This window comes from Bufo bufo, chromosome 5 (genome assembly GCF_905171765.1).
Source record: "Bufo bufo chromosome 5, aBufBuf1.1, whole genome shotgun sequence".
In the NCBI taxonomy this organism is placed as follows: Eukaryota; Metazoa; Chordata; class Amphibia; order Anura; family Bufonidae; genus Bufo; species Bufo bufo.
In genome coordinates this window covers 193,028,195-193,047,018 of record NC_053393.1, presented here as the reverse complement: position 1 = coordinate 193,047,018, position 18,824 = coordinate 193,028,195, and the positions used below count along the sequence as shown (strand labels likewise).

Here is an 18,824-nt window from a genome sequence, read left to right as displayed (position 1 = left end):
TTAATTTTCATGGCAAAGAAGGACTATGCAATTCATCTGATCACTCTTCATAACATTCTGGAGTATATGCAAATTGCTATTATAAAAACTTAAGCAGCAACTTTTCCAATTTCCAATATTTATGTAAGTCTCAAAACTTTTGGCCACGACTGTATAATGAGGTTATACCGTATAATATAATTCTTAATTCACAAGTAGGGGTTTCGCAGCTTTTTTCCGCAAATATTTCGTGACTTTTTGAGCACTACGCCTTCCAGCACCACCTACAGTTTTGGAGTGAAAATTTGGTCAGAATATCAGATATCACTTTTGTGACACATTTATGAAGTACGACACTTAAAAACGTCACAAACAATTTGCAACTCCACACCGGGCATCCTCCAGGAGTACCTTTTTTTCCAGAAATCTGCCCTTTTCGGCACTCCAAAACCCAGTCACGGCAAACTTGAGTGTCAAACTTCTTTTATTCCAATTAAAAGGTTATCATTAAAAAAACAACGCGTTTCGGGGAATTTGGATCTAAATTCCCCGAAACGTGTGGTTTTTTAATGATAACCTTTTAATTGGAATAAAAGAAGTTTGACACTCAAGTTTGCCAGAACTAGGTTTTGAGCGCCGAAAAGCAGCCCCTTCAAGCAACGACAAGTGAAGAGGGACCGGACATCCTTCTACATTGGATCCTCATCCTGCGGCTGCACACCCAAAAGGCAATAGTGTCTGGTTTGATATGACCATAGCACAACCCTAAAAGGTGAGCCTCTAATCGCAAAGCACTTCTGTTCTAATCCATAAACTAGGACGTACTACCCTATTGTGTGCTATTTTCTTGAGCCTTAGGCACATTCACTCCGCACTGGTTATGTCAGTATCATACAGGCACTATTCATTGGAGTGCTCTGACAATTATGGCATGATCAAGAGATCTTGAAAACTATGAGGAATTAAAATTGATTTATAAAAAAAAGTGTGTAATAAAAGTCACGTAAGCTCTAGTACCACTTTAAAACCTGGCAATATAGAAAAATGAGGGGGCACTCCAAGAGGGATGTCTAGATGATATAGATATTTATTAATATATTAAGAACACACCCTTAAAACCATTAAAACATACATAAAACACATATGCAAAACGTCACTGGTATGGTCCCAGCTTCAATCTGTATAGAATTGACAACACTTACAGTCTGATTGCAATGGTAAAGACAGAATAAATGTCCCAATCATATGTTGCAACAGTGTGCAATTTCACTGTAACCAATGACGTTGAAGCTATAGTGATGCTTATCACTAGCGGCCCTGTGGCCCAGTCCTATTGGGGCAACGATGATGGTGGTGTCCCTTAATCTGATGTTTCTGGACAAGCAGAGGTATGTACCAAATTTGGAGACTGAACTCCAGCTACTTACAGTCTCTCGTCGCTTTCAGTGTTGCGGTCTTACCCTTCCTGGCTGTCTCTCCGCAGCGCTGGTTTCCAGGCGGCCGTACACTCACAGCGTCTCACGTGGTGTACTCGGCCAAGACGTGGCGTCCCACGTGACCTGGTTACCTGGGGTGCCGGCTGGACGCTGGTTTGACGTCACTGGTGTGCGACTTGAGCTCCGGTTCTATGCCGGTAAAGAATCTAGTGTAGCGATATCTTTGTCTTTGTTGTAGAAAGCTTTCTTGTTCTTTCCAGGAATCCACGCTCACTCGGTATTTGCCAGACGCGTTTCAGGGTCATACACCCCTTCCTCAGTGGCCAACTGAGTGAGTGGATTCTCACTCCTTATATATGGGTTTTGTTCTTTCTCCCCACCCACAATCCCACTTTTCTGGGCTTCTCCTAATAGCTGGGACGGATTACATTGTTGCTGGCTTGTATCACTATTAGCTACTTAAAACATATTTAAATGACAATTATAATCATAAATAACATCCCCTATATTTATTATCATTAAAAACAGGTAATGGAGAAGACTACAAGGTCAATATGACATTCTAAAAGAGAACCGCATCAAAAACGCATCAAAAACGCAATCAGTGTGAACTGCGTTTTATGTGCGTCTTTAGTATTTTAATGCTTTACAGGGATTTGACATATTGTTGCTGTCTGTAAATTGGAGATTTTCTTGTTATGTTCATTGATTATATTTAGGAGGAGCCTTCCAGTGGGGAGGGGAGATCACAGTGTCAATAATTGGCAAACTGCGATGTCCCATCCCCCCCGGACGACCCCCCAATATTCACAAAAACCCGAATTCGGGTTTTTGTGAATATTGGGGGGTCGTCCGGGGGGGATGGGACATCGCAGTTTGCCAATTATTGACACTGTGATCTCCCCTCCCCACTGGAAGGCTCCTCCTAAATATAATCAATGAACATAACAAGAAAATCTCCAATTTACAGACAGCAACAATATGTCAAATCCCTGTAAAGCATTAAAATACTAAAGACGCACATAAAACGCAGTTCACACTGATTGCGTTTTTGATGCGTTTTTGATGCGGTTCTCTTTTAGAATGTCATATTGACCTTGTAGTCTTCTCCATTACCTGTTTTTAATGATAATAAATATAGGGGATGTTATTTATGATTATAATTGTCATTTAAATATGTTTTAAGTAGCTAATAGTGATACAAGCCAGCAACAATGTAATCCGTCCCAGCTATTAGGAGAAGCCCAGAAAAGTGGGATTGTGGGTGGGGAGAAAGAACAAAACCCATATATAAGGAGTGAGAATCCACTCACTCAGTTGGCCACTGAGGAAGGGGTGTATGACCCTGAAACGCGTCTGGCAAATACCGAGTGAGCGTGGATTCCTGGAAAGAACAAGAAAGCTTTCTACAACAAAGACAAAGATATCGCTACACTAGATTCTTTACCGGCATAGAACCGGAGCTCAAGTCGCACACCAGTGACGTCAAACCAGCGTCCAGCCGGCACCCCAGGTAACCAGGTCACGTGGGACGCCACGTCTTGGCCGAGTACACCACGTGAGACGCTGTGAGTGTACGGCCGCCTGGAAACCAGCGCTGCGGAGAGACAGCCAGGAAGGGTAAGACCGCAACACTGAAAGCGACGAGAGACTGTAAGTAGCTGGAGTTCAGTCTCCAAATTTGGTACATACCTCTGCTTGTCCAGAAACATCAGATTAAGGGACACCACCATCATCGTTGCCCCAATAGGACTGGGCCACAGGGCCGCTAGTGATAAGCATCACTATAGCTTCAACGTCATTGGTTACAGTGAAATTGCACACTGTTGCAACATATGATTGGGACATTTATTCTGTCTTTACCATTGCAATCAGACTGTAAGTGTTGTCAATTCTATACAGATTGAAGCTGGGACCATACCAGTGACGTTTTGCATATGTGTTTTATGTATGTTTTAATGGTTTTAAGGGTGTGTTCTTAATATATTAATAAATATCTATATCATCTAGACATCCCTCTTGGAGTGCCCCCTCATTTTTCTATATTGCCATTACCTTTTGTGGGTCCTGAGGGTAGGACCAGAGGGTGAGCACCTATCCATACGGAACGGGGGTGAGCCGCTGTACGCTTTCACACTTTAAAACCTGCCTACTCCATCTCTTTTCACCTTTCTAGTTGAGCATCAATACTGAATTCCATGATTGTTATACTTTTGATATTGTACATGTCATTATTAAGTATTTTCTAAAGATTGTACATATAATCACATATACACATTTATACATTATTTACATAGACTGTAAACCATTTCTTCAACTCTGAAGTACCAAATAAGGCCTCTACTTGTTGCTTCATGTAGTAGTGGCTGCTGTTCAGTACTGTCTGTATGTTTATATAGGTTCAGAGGTTGTAAGGATTTATTATATAGAATACCACTAGCTTTCGCTTCCTGTTTTACAGAATTTATAAAGCATGGTTATTTACGAATGGCAGCCATAGGACTGTGGAACCACAGGATGCACACCCCTCTTGGTGGAAAAGTAGATTTTTTGTGGGAGACTTTTACATTAAATGGAAGGGTACAGGTAAGATTTATTTAAAAAAAAAATAATAATAAGGCCTCATACACACAACTGAATTCTTGTTCCATAAGGGGCCAAATATACGTATGATTTTTTTTTTTGTTTTTTTTTTATTACTTCCTGTGTTTTGCACTAAATGCGCCTCATCTGTATATATGAGAAGTTTCAAGGACCACACCCATGAAACCATCAAGCATTGAGGGGTCAGTGTGTAGGCACTCTAACTCTCCACCTCCATGCGAACAGTCTTGGTGACTGATAAGTATTAAGTTTGGACTTTGCACCTTTGGACCTTGCACTTTATGAACTTTCTATCGAACATTATATGGATGACCAGTTGGATATGTTGCTTCGATAATTGAATGTGATATGTATACTATATAAAATCAGAGATATTACATTGGTGATGTTTTTTTTGTTTTTGCTATTTGAGACAATTGGAAGAGGATCAAATTACCTATTTTGGACTCAATATTTTTTTGATTGTGTGATTTCCACAATTCCATGACTTTTTCTTCTTGGTGTTGCAGTTGTAATTTTGAGAAGTGTGTTTTAATAAATATATACAAAAATACATAAATTTTACTTCCAACTATTTACCATATGATTAGTTATGCAGATTCTTATCATGTAATTGCATTGTTACGGTTTTGCTCCTAAAATTTTTAATTTTAATTTTTATTATTTTTTTAAATCCACCTTTTGCTTTCAACACTGAATGAATCCTTCTGAGCATGCTCTCGATCAAAATCTGTACCCTTGTCTCTTCTACATATTCCCAATGCTGGTGCATACTGTTCGACTCACTTGGGTACAAATCCAGCTTTTTCTTCAACTCTACCCACAAGTGTCCGATTTGGTTGAGGTCTGGAGACTGTGGGGGTCAATCCAGCACCTCTACTTCATTGTCATTGAACCATTTCTTTGCCATTCTTGACGTATGCTTTGGGTTGTTGTCCTGCTGGAACACTCTTTCGTCCTTTTCATAACCATAGTACTCGAGTGTACAAAGTAACTCGTCTTGTAGGATATTCATAGCTCAGCATTGAGACCACCATCAGAGCCCAGTCTATTGACTTTTATCTCATTGCTCTAAATCGCCCGTTTCCAATCTTCTACTGTCCACTGTTTGTACTTTTTTGCAAATCTAAACTGACGCTTCTTATGATGATATTAAAGTTGAGGCTCCTTAACCGTCTTTCGGGCCACAATTCCAGACTTGTGTAATGTGCGTCGTACGGTGCTTGCATGGACGCCTGTGATCTCACTATTAAGAAGCATATGAGACACCTCCACTGGCGTGTTTGTCTCACCAGAACTGTTAGACCTTGTGATGAGCCTACGATATTTTGCCTGGACGTCCAGCTCTTGGTTTTGGAATGGATGTAGGTTTTCATTTCGTACAGTCAGGTCCATAAATATTGGGACATCGACACAATTCTAACATTTTTGGCTCTATACACCACCACAATGGATTTGAAATGAAACGAACTAGATGTGCTTTAACTGCAGACTGTCAGCTTTAATTTGAGGGTATTTACATCCAGATCAGGTGAACGGTGTAGGAATTACAACAGTTTGCATATGTGCCTCCCACTTGTTAAGGAACCAAAAGTAATGGGACAGAATAATAAACATAAATCAAACTTTCACTTTTTAATACTTGGTTGCAAATCCTTTGCAGTCAATTACAGCCTGAAGTCTGGAACACATAGACATCACCAGACGCTGGGTTTCATCCCTGGTGATGCTCTGCCAGTCCTCTACTGCAACTGTCTTCAGTTCCTGCTTGTTCTTGGGGCATTTTCCCTTCAGTTTTGTCTTCAGCAAGTGAAATGCATGCTCAATTGGATTCAGGTCAGGTGATTGACTTGGCCATTGCATAACATTCCACTTCTTTCCCTTAAAAAACTCTTTGGTTGCTTTTGCAGTATGCTTTGGGTCATTTTCCATCTGCACTGTGAAGCGCCGTCCAATGAGTTCTGAAGCATTTGGCTGAATATGAGCAGATAATATTGCCCGAAACACTTCAGAATTCATCCTGCTGCTTTTGTCAGCAGTCACATCACCAATAAATACAAGAGAACCAGTTCCATTGGCAGCCATACATGCCCACGCCATGACACTACCACCACCATGCTTCACTGATGAGGTGGTATGCTTAGGATCATGAGCAGTTCCTTTCCTTCTCCATACTCTTCTCTTCCCATCACTCTGGTACAAGTTGATCTTGGTTTTATCTGTCCATAGGATGTTGTTCCAGAACTGTGAAGGCTTTTTTAGATGTCATTTGGCAAACTCTAATCTGGCCTTCCTGTTTTTGAGGCTTACCAATGGTTTACATCTTGTGGTGAACCCTCTGTATTCAGTCTAGTGAAGTCTTCTCTTGATTGTTGACTTTGACACACATACACCTACCTCCTGGAGAGTGTTCTTGATCTGCCCTACTGTTGTGAACGGTGTTTTCTTCACCAGGGAAAGAATTCTTCGGTCATTCACCACAGTTGTTTTCCGTGCTCTTCCGGGTCTTTTTGCTGTTGCTGAGCTCACCGGTGCGTTCCTTCTTTTTAAGAATGTTCCAAACAGTTGTTTTGGCCACGCCTAATGTTTTTGCTATCTCTCTGATGGGTTTGTTTTGTTTTTTCAGCCTAATGATGGCTTGCTTCACTGATCGTGACAGCTCTTTGGATCTCATCTTGAGAGTTGACAGCAACAGATTCCAAATGTTTTTGAGGCTCACCAATGGTTTACATCTTGTGGTGAACCCTCTGTATTCACTCTGGTGAAGTCTTCTCTTGATTGTTGACTTTGACACACATACACAAATAGCACACTTGAAATGAACTCTGGACCTTTTATCTGCTCATTGTAATTGGGATAATGAGGGAATAACACACACCTTGTCCCATTACTTTTGGTTCCTTAACAAGTGGGAGGCACATATGCAAATTGTTGTAATTCCTACACCGTTCACCTGATTTGGATGTAAATACCCTCAAATTAAAGCTGACAGTCTGCAATTAAAGCACATCTTGTTTGTTTAATTTCAAATCTATTGTGGTGTAAAGAGCCAAAAATTTTTGAATTGTGTCGATGTCCCAATATTTATGGACCTGACTGTATTCTTCCAACTGTCATGGCACTCACATGATGCAGTTTGGCAATTTTCTTGGCCAATATACCGCTATACGATGACCTGGAAGATGCTGTTTTTCTTTTCTTGGAAAATCTTCCTCATGGTTGCTTCTGGATTCGAACCAGTGACCTTTTGCATTGGAATCAACCTAATAACAGACTGAGCTATTAGGGAATGTGAGAACAGGTTGTAATTTGCAGTATACAAGAAGAAAAATATTGTTCTCCACCAAGAGCAAAACAGTAACAATGCAGTTAAATGACAAGAATCTCCATAACTGAGCATATGCTAAATAGTTGCAAGTCCAATTTATGTATGAGGTAGCCAAGATGATTGTCTATAAAATGATGGTAGTCTCATGTTCGAAGCTGTAGTGGATGGTGAGATATGGAGCCTTAAAGTCAAAAGTTCAAAACATTTTTACCCTTTTGCTCGATATATATTTCAACTGGTATTAGTAACAAGTGATTAATTGGCAATTCTTTCATTTTATAGAATTGCTTCTTGATGGATGTAACCGTTTCACATGAAGCAGAAACTCCATATTGGTGTTTTAGTGCCCCAGTTCAATTATGTGCAAACAAAAGCTCAGAAACACTCTACGACTTTATGGGGCAAAGCTTTGAACTGAACTACAAAGATGATATGGGAAAGGTTCATGCTGAACTTATATGGATGAAAGAGACTGATGAACATTATGTGATAAATCTGGTCTTGTACCTAAAAACCGAGAAAGTCAACAGTTATTTTGGAACAAATTACACCGTAAGTAACTAACACATCTGTACATAAAACATCCTTATCCCTTTCATAGATTCTTCAATAATAATAATAATGATTGTTCTTGCAGCTATAAAAAATAACTTCTTTTTTTTCATAAACAATATTTTAGCAAATATAAAGGTGACTAAAATAACTACTTTGATACAACACAGGCAGATCACACAGTATTTGGAACCATTCTCTTAATCATACACTGTGATCATACCCCTAGTGGAGGTTGAAAATCATTGCCTATGGCATTTATCTATTATTGCAGTACAAAAATAATAAACCTAGAAAAAAACATTTTTCACAGTTCCAAATGCCCACCCTCGCGCCTCCCATTACCTGCCACCCTCGCGCCTCCCATTACCTCCCACCCTCGCGCCTCCCATTACCGCCCACCCTCACGCCTCCCATTACCGCCCACCCTCACGCCTCCCATTACCGCCCACCTTCACACCTCCCATTACCGCCCACCCTCGCCCCTACAGCTTTCACTCACCTATACATAGTGCTGCAATGCATGGCGGCCATTCAAGTGAACCCTAACCGATGAGTATCCTAACAAATATAATAGTGTATAATATAATTACAATAAATGGTTTAGTATTACACTTCCTGTATATTAGATATTAACCCATAACCACCATGTATAATGTATATCAGAAGTAAACCCCTTCTTCACCTTAGACCACCAGAGATATTAAGTATTAACCTGCTAAATAACTATCACCACTATCACTAACCCCGAAACCACCCCATTTAAAAAAAAGTACAGTATATGAAGTAAATAATTTTGAAAGTTTGCAAAGTCTATATTATTGAAATAGTCTGCATTTGTCCCTGGATGGTAAAAGCAAACATAGCCCTTAAACATTTCAAACACTGAATATATAATATGGATTATACATTTTTACTAATACTATGTCAACTGTATAAACGAATGTGGTACTTCTCAAATATAGTTTGATTAAAATCATTTGTTCCCATCTACCAGTGACAAGATGACCTCTTGTAGATGGGATCATAGTCTAAAATGACTAACCTCCCCTTGTGATGATAGGCCTCAGATGAATTCAGGGAAGGTAGGATACAGTTGTATACTGCTCTAATTACCAAAAGCTTTAGGAAAGATGGGTGGCTAGCTTGCAGAACCAAATTGAAAGCAGGCACATCTCCTTATGCACAATGCAATCACATCCTATAAAATGTTTTGTAGCGTCACTGTGACTGAAATACACAATCACCTGAACAATGCCACAGCACTCTGGTTAATATGTGTGTAAGGGGACGTAGTGTTCAGTATCATCAGTATCTGATTGGTAGAAGTCTCACACCCGGGAACCCGCAAATCAGCCGTTTGAGAAGCCAGCGGTGCTTGCCAGTGACGACACGTTCATCAGTTATGTGGTCTAGGTGCAGCTCAGCCCCATAGAAGTGAATAGGGCTAAGTGCAATGCCAATCAGAGTTGCTGTACTATGTATAGCGCTATGATTGGTAAACTGAGAGAAGGCCGTGATGCTCACAGGAGTGTAAGTGCCTTTCAAATAGGTTTCGGACCCCCACCAAACAGATACTTATGACCTATCCTGAGGATAGATATAAAGTTATAAAGTCTTGGAAAATCTTTTTAATACGTGGGAAAGTGACCACTAAAGTCCATATGTAAAATTTGGCTCTACTTGACACATGTATAGTCAACATTTCTGCTGCCCTTCCATTGCATTTGTTCCTTTGCTCTATTCTTATCCTCTGTTGGATTTTTTTCTGTCTGCCAGCATCTGAGACTTCCCCGTGTAGAGAGCTGTAGGAAAGTCAGGAGACATGTCCTGTTATTATTGCCCTTGGATGGACACAGTGCCCAGGCTTTCTTACAACTCCCTGCTTTGAGAAGTCTGAGTTGGTGGCGGGCATCTTGAAAGAAATCTGATGAGGGTCTAGAACAGAGGAACTGAGGCAGCATGGCAGCTACAGAGGGCACCATAGCCATACTTAATGTTTGGACTGGAGGATAATTTTAATGAAAATGCCGTATACTTGCTCAAAAATTATTTAAGGAGGTTGTCAACTTTTTTTTTATATTGATGTCTTATCCTCAGGATAGGTCATTAAGATCAGATTGGCACCTCCGCTGATAAGCTGTTTCAAGAGACCACAGCGCTCCTATGAGTGCTGCCTTCTCTTCACTGTTTACTTGCTCGCCATCGAAGCAGGTCTAATAACTCCACTGTCTCATTCACTTCAATGGGACGGTTCCTTCCTATTCTTTTGAAGCCAGAGTGGAGTTGTAATTACACCTGCTCACCGCTGCAGTTGTGAAATTAAGCAGGTAAATGGTGAAGAGACGGCAGTGCTCTTCAAACAGCTGATCTCATATTGATGACCTAATATAAAAAAAAGCGGACAACCCCTTTAAGGTTAATGTCTTTTCATCTGTAAATAAAAATAAGTAATCCAGTAAGAACAATCACCTGATATGTACGTAGGAGAATATTCCATTGACCGAGCCTGTCATCTCAAACCACAAGTGGTTTCTAGAAATGCTATTTTTACCTTTTTACGCATTTGGTTGTAACTGTATGTAATTTTTTTAATTATTAATGTAATTTTTTTATAACAAAAAAGTAAATAAAAATAAAATAAATTGCCTTTTCCCATATCCGTTCATTCATAAGTGATGAAAAAATAAAATAAACTACACATATATGGTATTCATAGTGACCTGATCTTTAAGAGGATCATGGTACTAATCCCGCATGGTGAATGCCATAAAAAAAAATCTATGGCGGAAGTGCAGTTATTTTTTATTTTTTTTACCTCGCCTCCAAAAAAAATGTAATAAAAAGTGATCATAAAGTCTAAAGGCCATAATGATGCCAAAAAAATTACAGCCCTGCCCGGAAAAACCAAGCCCTCACACAGCTACATTGATAAAAAAAAAAATATGTTGTGGATGTTAGTATATGACAGGGCAAAATATGATTTATTTTTAATACAAAAGTGATTTTATGCTGAAAAAAATAGCAAAGTATAAAATATATAAATTTGTTATCGCTATAACCATATCAACGCCCAGAATAAAATTATCACATCATATGGTCCCGCATGAGGAACCCCATAAAGAACACTGAAGGAATTGCAATTTTTGCCCACCTCACCTAAAAATGGTATAAAAAGTGATCAAAAAGTCATTTGTACCCCAAAATGGTCCAAAAAAACACTATTGCTTATCCTGCAACAAACAAGCTCTCACACAGATCAGTCAGCAAAAAAATTAAAATGTTATGGCCCTAAAAACGATTTCAGTAAATTATGTTAAAAAATCTTGATGCTGCTCCTTCCTTTATGAACACTGTCATGTTCAAACAACTGTTTATGACCACATATGAGGTGTTACTGTATTCAGGAAAAAATGCATAACAAATTGTGGGGTGCATTATCTCCTCTGCGCCTTGTGAAAATAAAAAATTTGGGGCAACAAAAAGGCAACATTTTATTGACATAAAAATGTAATTTTTCATTTTCACAGACCAGTGTTTCAAAATTCTATGAAATGCTTAAGGGGTTAAAGCATTCACTTCACCCCTCGGTCAATTCCTTGAGGGGTGTAGTTTCCAAAATGTTACTTTTGGGGTTTTCTTTCTAGGGGTACCTCAGAGTCTCTTCAAATGTGACATGGCACCTGAAAACCATTCCAGCAAAATCTGCCCTCCATTAACAATATAGCTCTCCTTTCCTTCGGCGCCCTGCCGTATGGCCATAAGGCAGCTTATGACCACATATCGGGTGGGGTGTTTATATAAACTGCAGAATCAGGGTAATACATATTGAGGTTTATTTTGCTGTTAACCCTTGCTGTGTTACAGGAAAAATGTATTAAAATGGAAAATATGCACACAAAAAATTAAATTCTTAAATTTCACCTCCATTTTGCTTTAATTCCTGTGGAACACCTAAAGGGTTAAGTAAGTTTTTAAAATCAGTTATGAATAGTTTGAGGGGCGTAGTTTCTTAAATGTGTTAATTTTTGGGTTGTTTCTACTATATAAGCCCATTAAGGTCACTTCAGAACTGAATGGGTCCTTAAGAACACAGTTTAGAAAATTTCAAAAATTGCTTTGAAAATTCTATACCTTCTAACATCCTAAAAAAATTTAAAAAAATTACAAAATGATGGCAACTTAGAGTAGACATATGGGTAATGTTAATTAAAGGGGTTGTCTGGGTTTAAAGCTGAACTCAGACATACCCATAATTTCACCCAGGCAGCCCCCCTGATGTTAGTATCGGAGCATGAAATGCTCCAATGCTTTCCTTTGCAAAGGCATTTTCTGGAGTTCCGGTGATGAACCGGGCTCTCCTTAGGGCTGCCAGGCGGAGGCTTCCGCCCAGCAGTGTGTTCGATGACATCACCGGCTCTAATGGGCCGGCTTTAGCGCTGCCCTAGCTGTTTTACAGGTTGACTACCGGACACAAGCCACCGCCTGGCAGCCCTAAGGAGAGTCCAGTTCGTCACCGGAACTCCAGAAAGCCTTTTCCCTGCGCAATTCAGCGCAGGGCAAAGGAGAGCATTGGAGCATGAACTGCTCTGATGCTCAAGTCAGGGGGGCTGCCTAGGTATAAATAGTGATATTTCCAGGTTCGGCTCTGTACCCAGACAACCCCTTTAATAACTATTTTATGGGGAATGACTGTCTTAAAATCAGAGAAATGCAAATTTTGACGATAACAAATTTTTCCAAATTTTCTGCAAATTTTTGCTTTTTTTTTTTTTTTACATAAAGGTAAAACATAACTCAAATTTACCACTAACATGAAGTACTATGTGTCATGAGAAAAGATTGGATCAGTAAAAGCGTTCCAGAATTATTACCAGATAAAGTGACACATGTCAGATTTGAAAAATGGGTCTCCGGCATTTGGTCCAAACTGGCTTTTGCTTGAAGGAGTTAAAGCACTTAGCACTGTTTGGTACTGTGCAGAGACTTCTGTTACTAGAAATCTGACACATCTTTGGAGGTCCATTTAAATAAATATTTAAAGCTCTTTCATTCTGGAAATCACTGATAGATCAAGGCTTAAACATATCAGAAGATTTGAACTTTGACCAGATTTCCCCTTGAATACTAGTTGACACTAGGCAATGGTCCACGCAAAAGGACTAGTAGATGTACAGCTAGAGCATAAAGTGCAGTTAGTCGATTGTATGACAATATGTACTGCATTCATTATATACATGTCCAACAAATTCTCCTAAAGCACAATATGAAAGCAAAAGTTGCAAATTATAGTGTAGGCCATATTTGTGCCATAATTTGCGACTTTTTGTGCTTCTCATCATTTTTATATAGTGATAAGAAAAGGGGCAGGGATGTACTGAGATGGAGCACCCTGTGACCCTCCAGATTTACTGCCATAAATTATAGCTTAAGTCTACACCAGAGAATCGACTAATATATTAAGACGTATGCCTGTTAGTGAATTAGATATATCCTACTCCAGCGCACAGGAGATCAAGACTGGACAGGAAAAGTCAGTTTTGATACATCTCCCCCTATATCCTTTTAAATAGATACTGAGAAAAATTGATTATTTCATTGATTTTACTTACAACTGTTATTCATGTGTTCTTTATTTTAGGATTGCCTTCTTGATTAGGGTGTTCATATTGTTCCTTGAAGTATTTGAGCAGATCTGAAGATCAACACTGGGAACCACTGACTTGTCTATAGTCTGTCTAGAGTAAACGACTTACATTTCAACACTTTGTTGGAGATACAGTTGTAGCTTTATTTTTGAAGTTTTTTGTAACTAGTTATTCTTCCTGTTACCCAAAAATCACAGGCACAGTGCCTTCTAGGGCCAGTTCAGCTGAATGTAATGATACCTTTAAAAGGGTTTTCCAAACTCTGGATAGGTCATCAGTATCTGATCTGTGGGGTCCAACCTCGGGGACCCTCACCCATCAGCTGTTTTGAGAAGACCGCGGCGCTCCTGTGAACGCCGTTGATTTCTCGCAGCTCACCAAGCACAGCGGCGTACATTGTATAGCAGCTTTGCATGGTATTGCAGCTCAGCCCCATTCACTTGAATAAGGCTGAGCTGTTCCTAGGCCATGTGATCAATGAACGTGCCATCATTGACCTAGGAAAAGCAGAGAGATGGCTGAGGCGCTCACAGGATCGCTGCTACCTTCTCAAACGTGATCTTGGGGGTGTCAAAACCACCACTGATCAGATACTGATGACCTATCCTGAGGATAGGTCATCAGTAAAAAAAAATCTGGGAAACCCCCTTAAACTTAATGATCTGTTAATTCATTCTGGAATTTGAATCCATAAGTAAATGAGCAGGTAAGTGCACTAAGGACGGGCTCAAGCCACTCTGTTCCACCTTGCTCTTCCTGCTTCTTCTAGCCCCTCCCTCTGTCTCTTGATTGACAGCACCTGGTGAAATTACTTTGCAAGAACCTGGGTCTGTCAGTCAACAAGGAGAGGGGCAGTCTGGCAGACAAAGCAGGAGGAGAAAGGGTGCACAGAGTGGCTTGGGCCGGCCCTTGGTGCACGTAACTGCTCATTTGCATATGGATTAAAAGTATGTTTTCTCCACAATGAAGCAGCAGATCGTAAGTGAAAGATATCATTACATTCAGCTAAACTAGCCCTAAAAGGCATTATGCCTGGTTCAACAGTGAATGTTCTGGTGACAGTTCCCCTTTAAGAGTATTTGTTTTTTAGTTAATTTATTTCAAGGTTATTTTAGTTGTATTGTTCTTGTTTCCTGCTGTGTTCATAAAGGCTTTCTTTATATTGGTATGTCCATTGTTCAATGATTAAAGGAAAAAAAGAATCACTGGCGTAAGAGCTATTTTTTTTTACCATAATTGTGTGAAGCATATGCACTTCCTAGCTACACATGACAGGACTTGATTCTGTAATTATTGCACTACCTAATCTTTTACATAATGTCAATATGAGCTCCACACATCAGTTCAAGTGTCAAAAATCATATCAAAGCTGCTTGCAAAACTTTTATTAAAGACTTTCGCTGAATGCTACCCTTGTTTTGTGATATACATAGCAAGTCCTTGATGATGAGGAAAACTGACTTAGAGGTTAGATACCTATAGGTGGCATTAGAGAGAAAATATTCTTCCTTCTGAAGAAGAGCTAATTTGCATAACATTTACATTAGTTAAACTATAGACTTTCATTACTCCGATATATGCCAAAAGTGTACACTTTTTCTGTATATTTGGCCGGTATACCATGAAGATACAGTTGTTTCTACTTTATCAAATGGTCCCACTGAATGTTATCCCCAAAGGATGTGTTAACCTAGCCTCTACTGTGGCGAGTCTATAGACCTGTTGCCTATATAGTAGTCTCGAGCATGTAAGGGACAGCAATAAATCCCTAGTGGCATCTTAATGTCAATTACTATGGAGATGCATAGGCTCTTGTAGAGACAAAACAATACTATACTAGTGGCAAGTGGCTCAAATAGTTTTCATTCATATTTTGTTTCCTGCCATTTCTTTTCTTGTGTCATGTCACTCAAAAACATGTCTACTGGTGAATACTAAATTTTCTTAAAGGGGTTGTCCGGGTTCAGAGCTGAACCCGGACATACCTCCATTTTCACCCAGGCAGCAACCCTGACTTGAGCGCTCCGATGCTCTCCTTTGCCCTGCACTAGATTGCGCAGGGCAAGGGCTCTTTTGTTTACAATAACACACTTCCAGGCGGAGGCTTCCGACCGGCAGTGTGTTTGGTGACGTCACCGGCTCTGATGGGCATGCCCTTAGCGCTGCCCTAGCCGTTTTACTGGCTAGGGCAGCGCTAAAGCCCACCCATTAGTGCTGGTGACGTCACCGGGCTTCCTGGCAGCCCCATGGAGAGCCCGGTTAGTCACCGGAACTCTTGAAAAGGAGATCATGAACTGCTCCGATGCTCAAGTCAGGGGGGTTGCCTGGGTGAAAATGGAGGTATGTCCGGGTTCAGGTCTGAGACCGGACAACCCCTTTAAATATGTTATTATATGTGCATTTTGCGGCCTTGCAATGTGGCTACACTAAACTAGATCTATAATACACCTGGAAACAGCTGTGAAACATATAAAAGGTAATTGTAACAATGTAATCACTATATCTCAAGTCCTGCTTTGTCTTTTCAAAACTTGAAAACTATTTTCCTATAATCATGTGTTTTATCTTATTCTTCCAGCCACTAGAGATTATAGTGTGCCACTGTAAAATCTATGGAGTTAGGACTTGACACCTTCTTCAAATTGTATTTGCTATTTTGGCATTTGGCATTTTTAGCTTATCTATCTGCACAGACTTGCTGCTTAATATCTGACTTAAGAAATATCATACTTAAATCCAGGTACAAATCAAAACCACTTCTGACAAAAAAGGCGCTTTTCCAATCATATACATGACAGAACTTACAAGTGTACCGCATATGAGGAGACATGGGAAGGTTCAGATGAAAGAGAAAATCAAATTTTAGTCCTTTCTGTCCCTATTCACACCATACACTTTTTTTTTGCATTTTTGAATAATGTAAACTTTGTTACAGTTAATTTGCTTAATAACCAGGGCTTATTTTCCAGAATATTACACCGTCCGACCTCTGCTATGTACAGTCGTGGTCAAAAGTTTTGAGAATTACATAAATATTGGAAAATGGAAAAGTTGCTGCTTAAGTTTTTATAATAGCAATTTGCATATACTCCAGAATGCTATGAAAAGTGATCAGATGAATTGCATAGTCCTTCTTTGCCATGAAAATTAACTTAATCCCCAAAAAAACTTTCCACTGCATTTCATTGCTGTCATTAAAAAACCTGCTGAGATCATTTCAGTAATCGTCTCTCTTGTTAACTCAGGTGAGAATGTTGACGAGCACAAGGCTGGAGATCATTATGTCAGGCTGATTGGGTTAAATTGGCAGACTTGACATGTTAAAAGGAGGGTGATGCTTGAAATCATTGTTCTTCCATTGTTAACCATGGTGACCTGCAAAGAAATGCGTGCAGCCATCATTGCGTTGCATAAAAATGGCTTCACAGGCCAGGATATTGTGGCTACTAAGATTGCACCTCAATCAACAATTTATAGGATCATCAAGAACTTCAAGGAAAGAGGTTCAATTCTTGTTAAGAAGGCTTCAGGGCGTCCAAGAAAGTCCAGCAAGCGCCAGGATCGTCTCTCATAAAGAGGATTCAGCTGCAGGATCAGAGTGCCACCAGTGCAGAGCTTGCTCAGGAATGGCAGCAGGCAGGTGTGAGCGCATCTGCACGCACAGTGAGGCGAAGACTTTTGGAAGATGGCCTGGTGTCAAGAAGGGCAGCAAAGAAGCCACTTCTCTCCAAAAGAAACATCAGGGACAGATTGATCTTCTGCAGAAAGTATGATGAACTGCTGAGGACTGAGGCAAAGTCATATTCTCCGATGAAGCCTCTTTCCGATTGTTTGGGGCATCTGGAAAAAGGCTTGTCCGGAGAAGAAAAGGTGAGCGCTACCACTCCAAGGGAGTGGGCTCACATGAATAAAGAATGGTACCAAAACACCCTCCAACAGCAACTTCTTCCAACAATCCAACAACAGTTTGGTGAAGAACAATGCATTTTCCAGCACGATGGAGCACTGTGCCATAAGACAAAAGTGATAACTAAGTGGCTCGGGGACCAAACTTTGACATTTTGGGTCCATGGCCTGGAAACTCCCCAGATCTTAATCCCATTGAGAACTTGTGGTCAATCCTCAAGAGGCGGGTGGACAAACAAAAACCCACTAATTCTGACAAACTCCAAGAAGTGATTATGAAAGAATGGGTTGCTATCAGTCAGGAATTGGCCCAGAAGTTGATTGAGAGCATGCCCAGTCGAATTGCAGAGGTCCTGAAAAAGAAGGGCCAACACTGCAAATACTGACTCTTTGCATAAATGTCATGTAATTGTCAATAAAAGCCTTTGAAACGTATGAAGTGCTTGTAATTATATTTCACTACATCACAGAAACAACTGAAACAAAGATCTAAAAGCAGTTTAGCAGCAAACTTTGTGAAAACTAATATTTGTGTCATTCTCAAAACTTTTGGCCATGACTGTATATATAGCCAAATGGGATCATGCCCGAGTGTGTGTTTCCTTTTTACCGTATGGTTAGTTTTGATTTTCCATTATCATATATTCAAAACAAGGTGCAAAAATCTTAGTTATAAGCCATACTGTACCTCCATCTGCAAAATTAGGTCATACCTGAAACCTACGGCCACAGAAGTTCAGTAGTTCTACAATAGCTACAGTTTATCTTTTAATGATGTACATCAGTTATAGGTATCTTAATTTAATAAGGTATTTAAACTGAAGGTATTCATGGGATATCAGGAGAAAATATTTTAATAATTGAAAATTTCTTGCAATAACCCATTATTGCCTTTGGGTGAAAAACCCATTTAAAACTTCATGGACTATTTTTAATGGGGTTTTCCAAGAGTTTTATACTGATGACCTATCCTATCCTGATTTTTTTTCCCCCTGGGTTGTTGACTAATGTATAGGTAGCTGATGTATTAAAGGGTTTGTGCAGTGCGAAGATATTGATGACCAATCATCAGGATAGTTGAATGAAGGTAGGAACCGGCACTCCTTTGTACTGCAATTATATCAGGTTTATTTGCCACTCATAGAAGAGTTGACGCGCGTTTCGGCACATGCAAGTGCCTTTATCAAAACAATGTGAGCAGCAGGATTCAAGCATCCAGAGTAGCGTCCGCTAACCGCTCACCCATACCTTCACGCAGTGCCGCCCGACTATTCGTAACCAATCATCAGGATAGGTCATCAGTATTTGATCGGTCGGGTCTGACTCCCGTCACTCCTGTTGATCAGCTGTTTGAACAGGCCGCAGCGCTCA

The 18,824-nt window shown here is 40.0% G+C and overlaps 1 protein-coding gene across 2 annotated transcripts in view; it reads left to right on the top strand.

Moving 5' to 3' along the window:
- FBXO15 (F-box protein 15) overlaps positions 1 to 14,014 on the top strand; it is a 176,376-nt gene extending 162,362 nt beyond the window's left edge. For both annotated transcript variants that reach the window (XM_040432625.1, XM_040432624.1), the window contains exons 10-12: positions 3,877 to 4,001; positions 7,630 to 7,899; positions 13,541 to 14,014. In XM_040432625.1, coding sequence (XP_040288559.1) covers positions 3,877 to 4,001; positions 7,630 to 7,899; positions 13,541 to 13,558 — 413 coding nt within the window. In that variant the 3' untranslated portion in view covers positions 13,559 to 14,014. The remainder of the gene's footprint in view (positions 1 to 3,876; positions 4,002 to 7,629; positions 7,900 to 13,540) is intronic.
- The last annotated feature ends 4,810 nt before the right edge of the window (positions 14,015 to 18,824 follow it).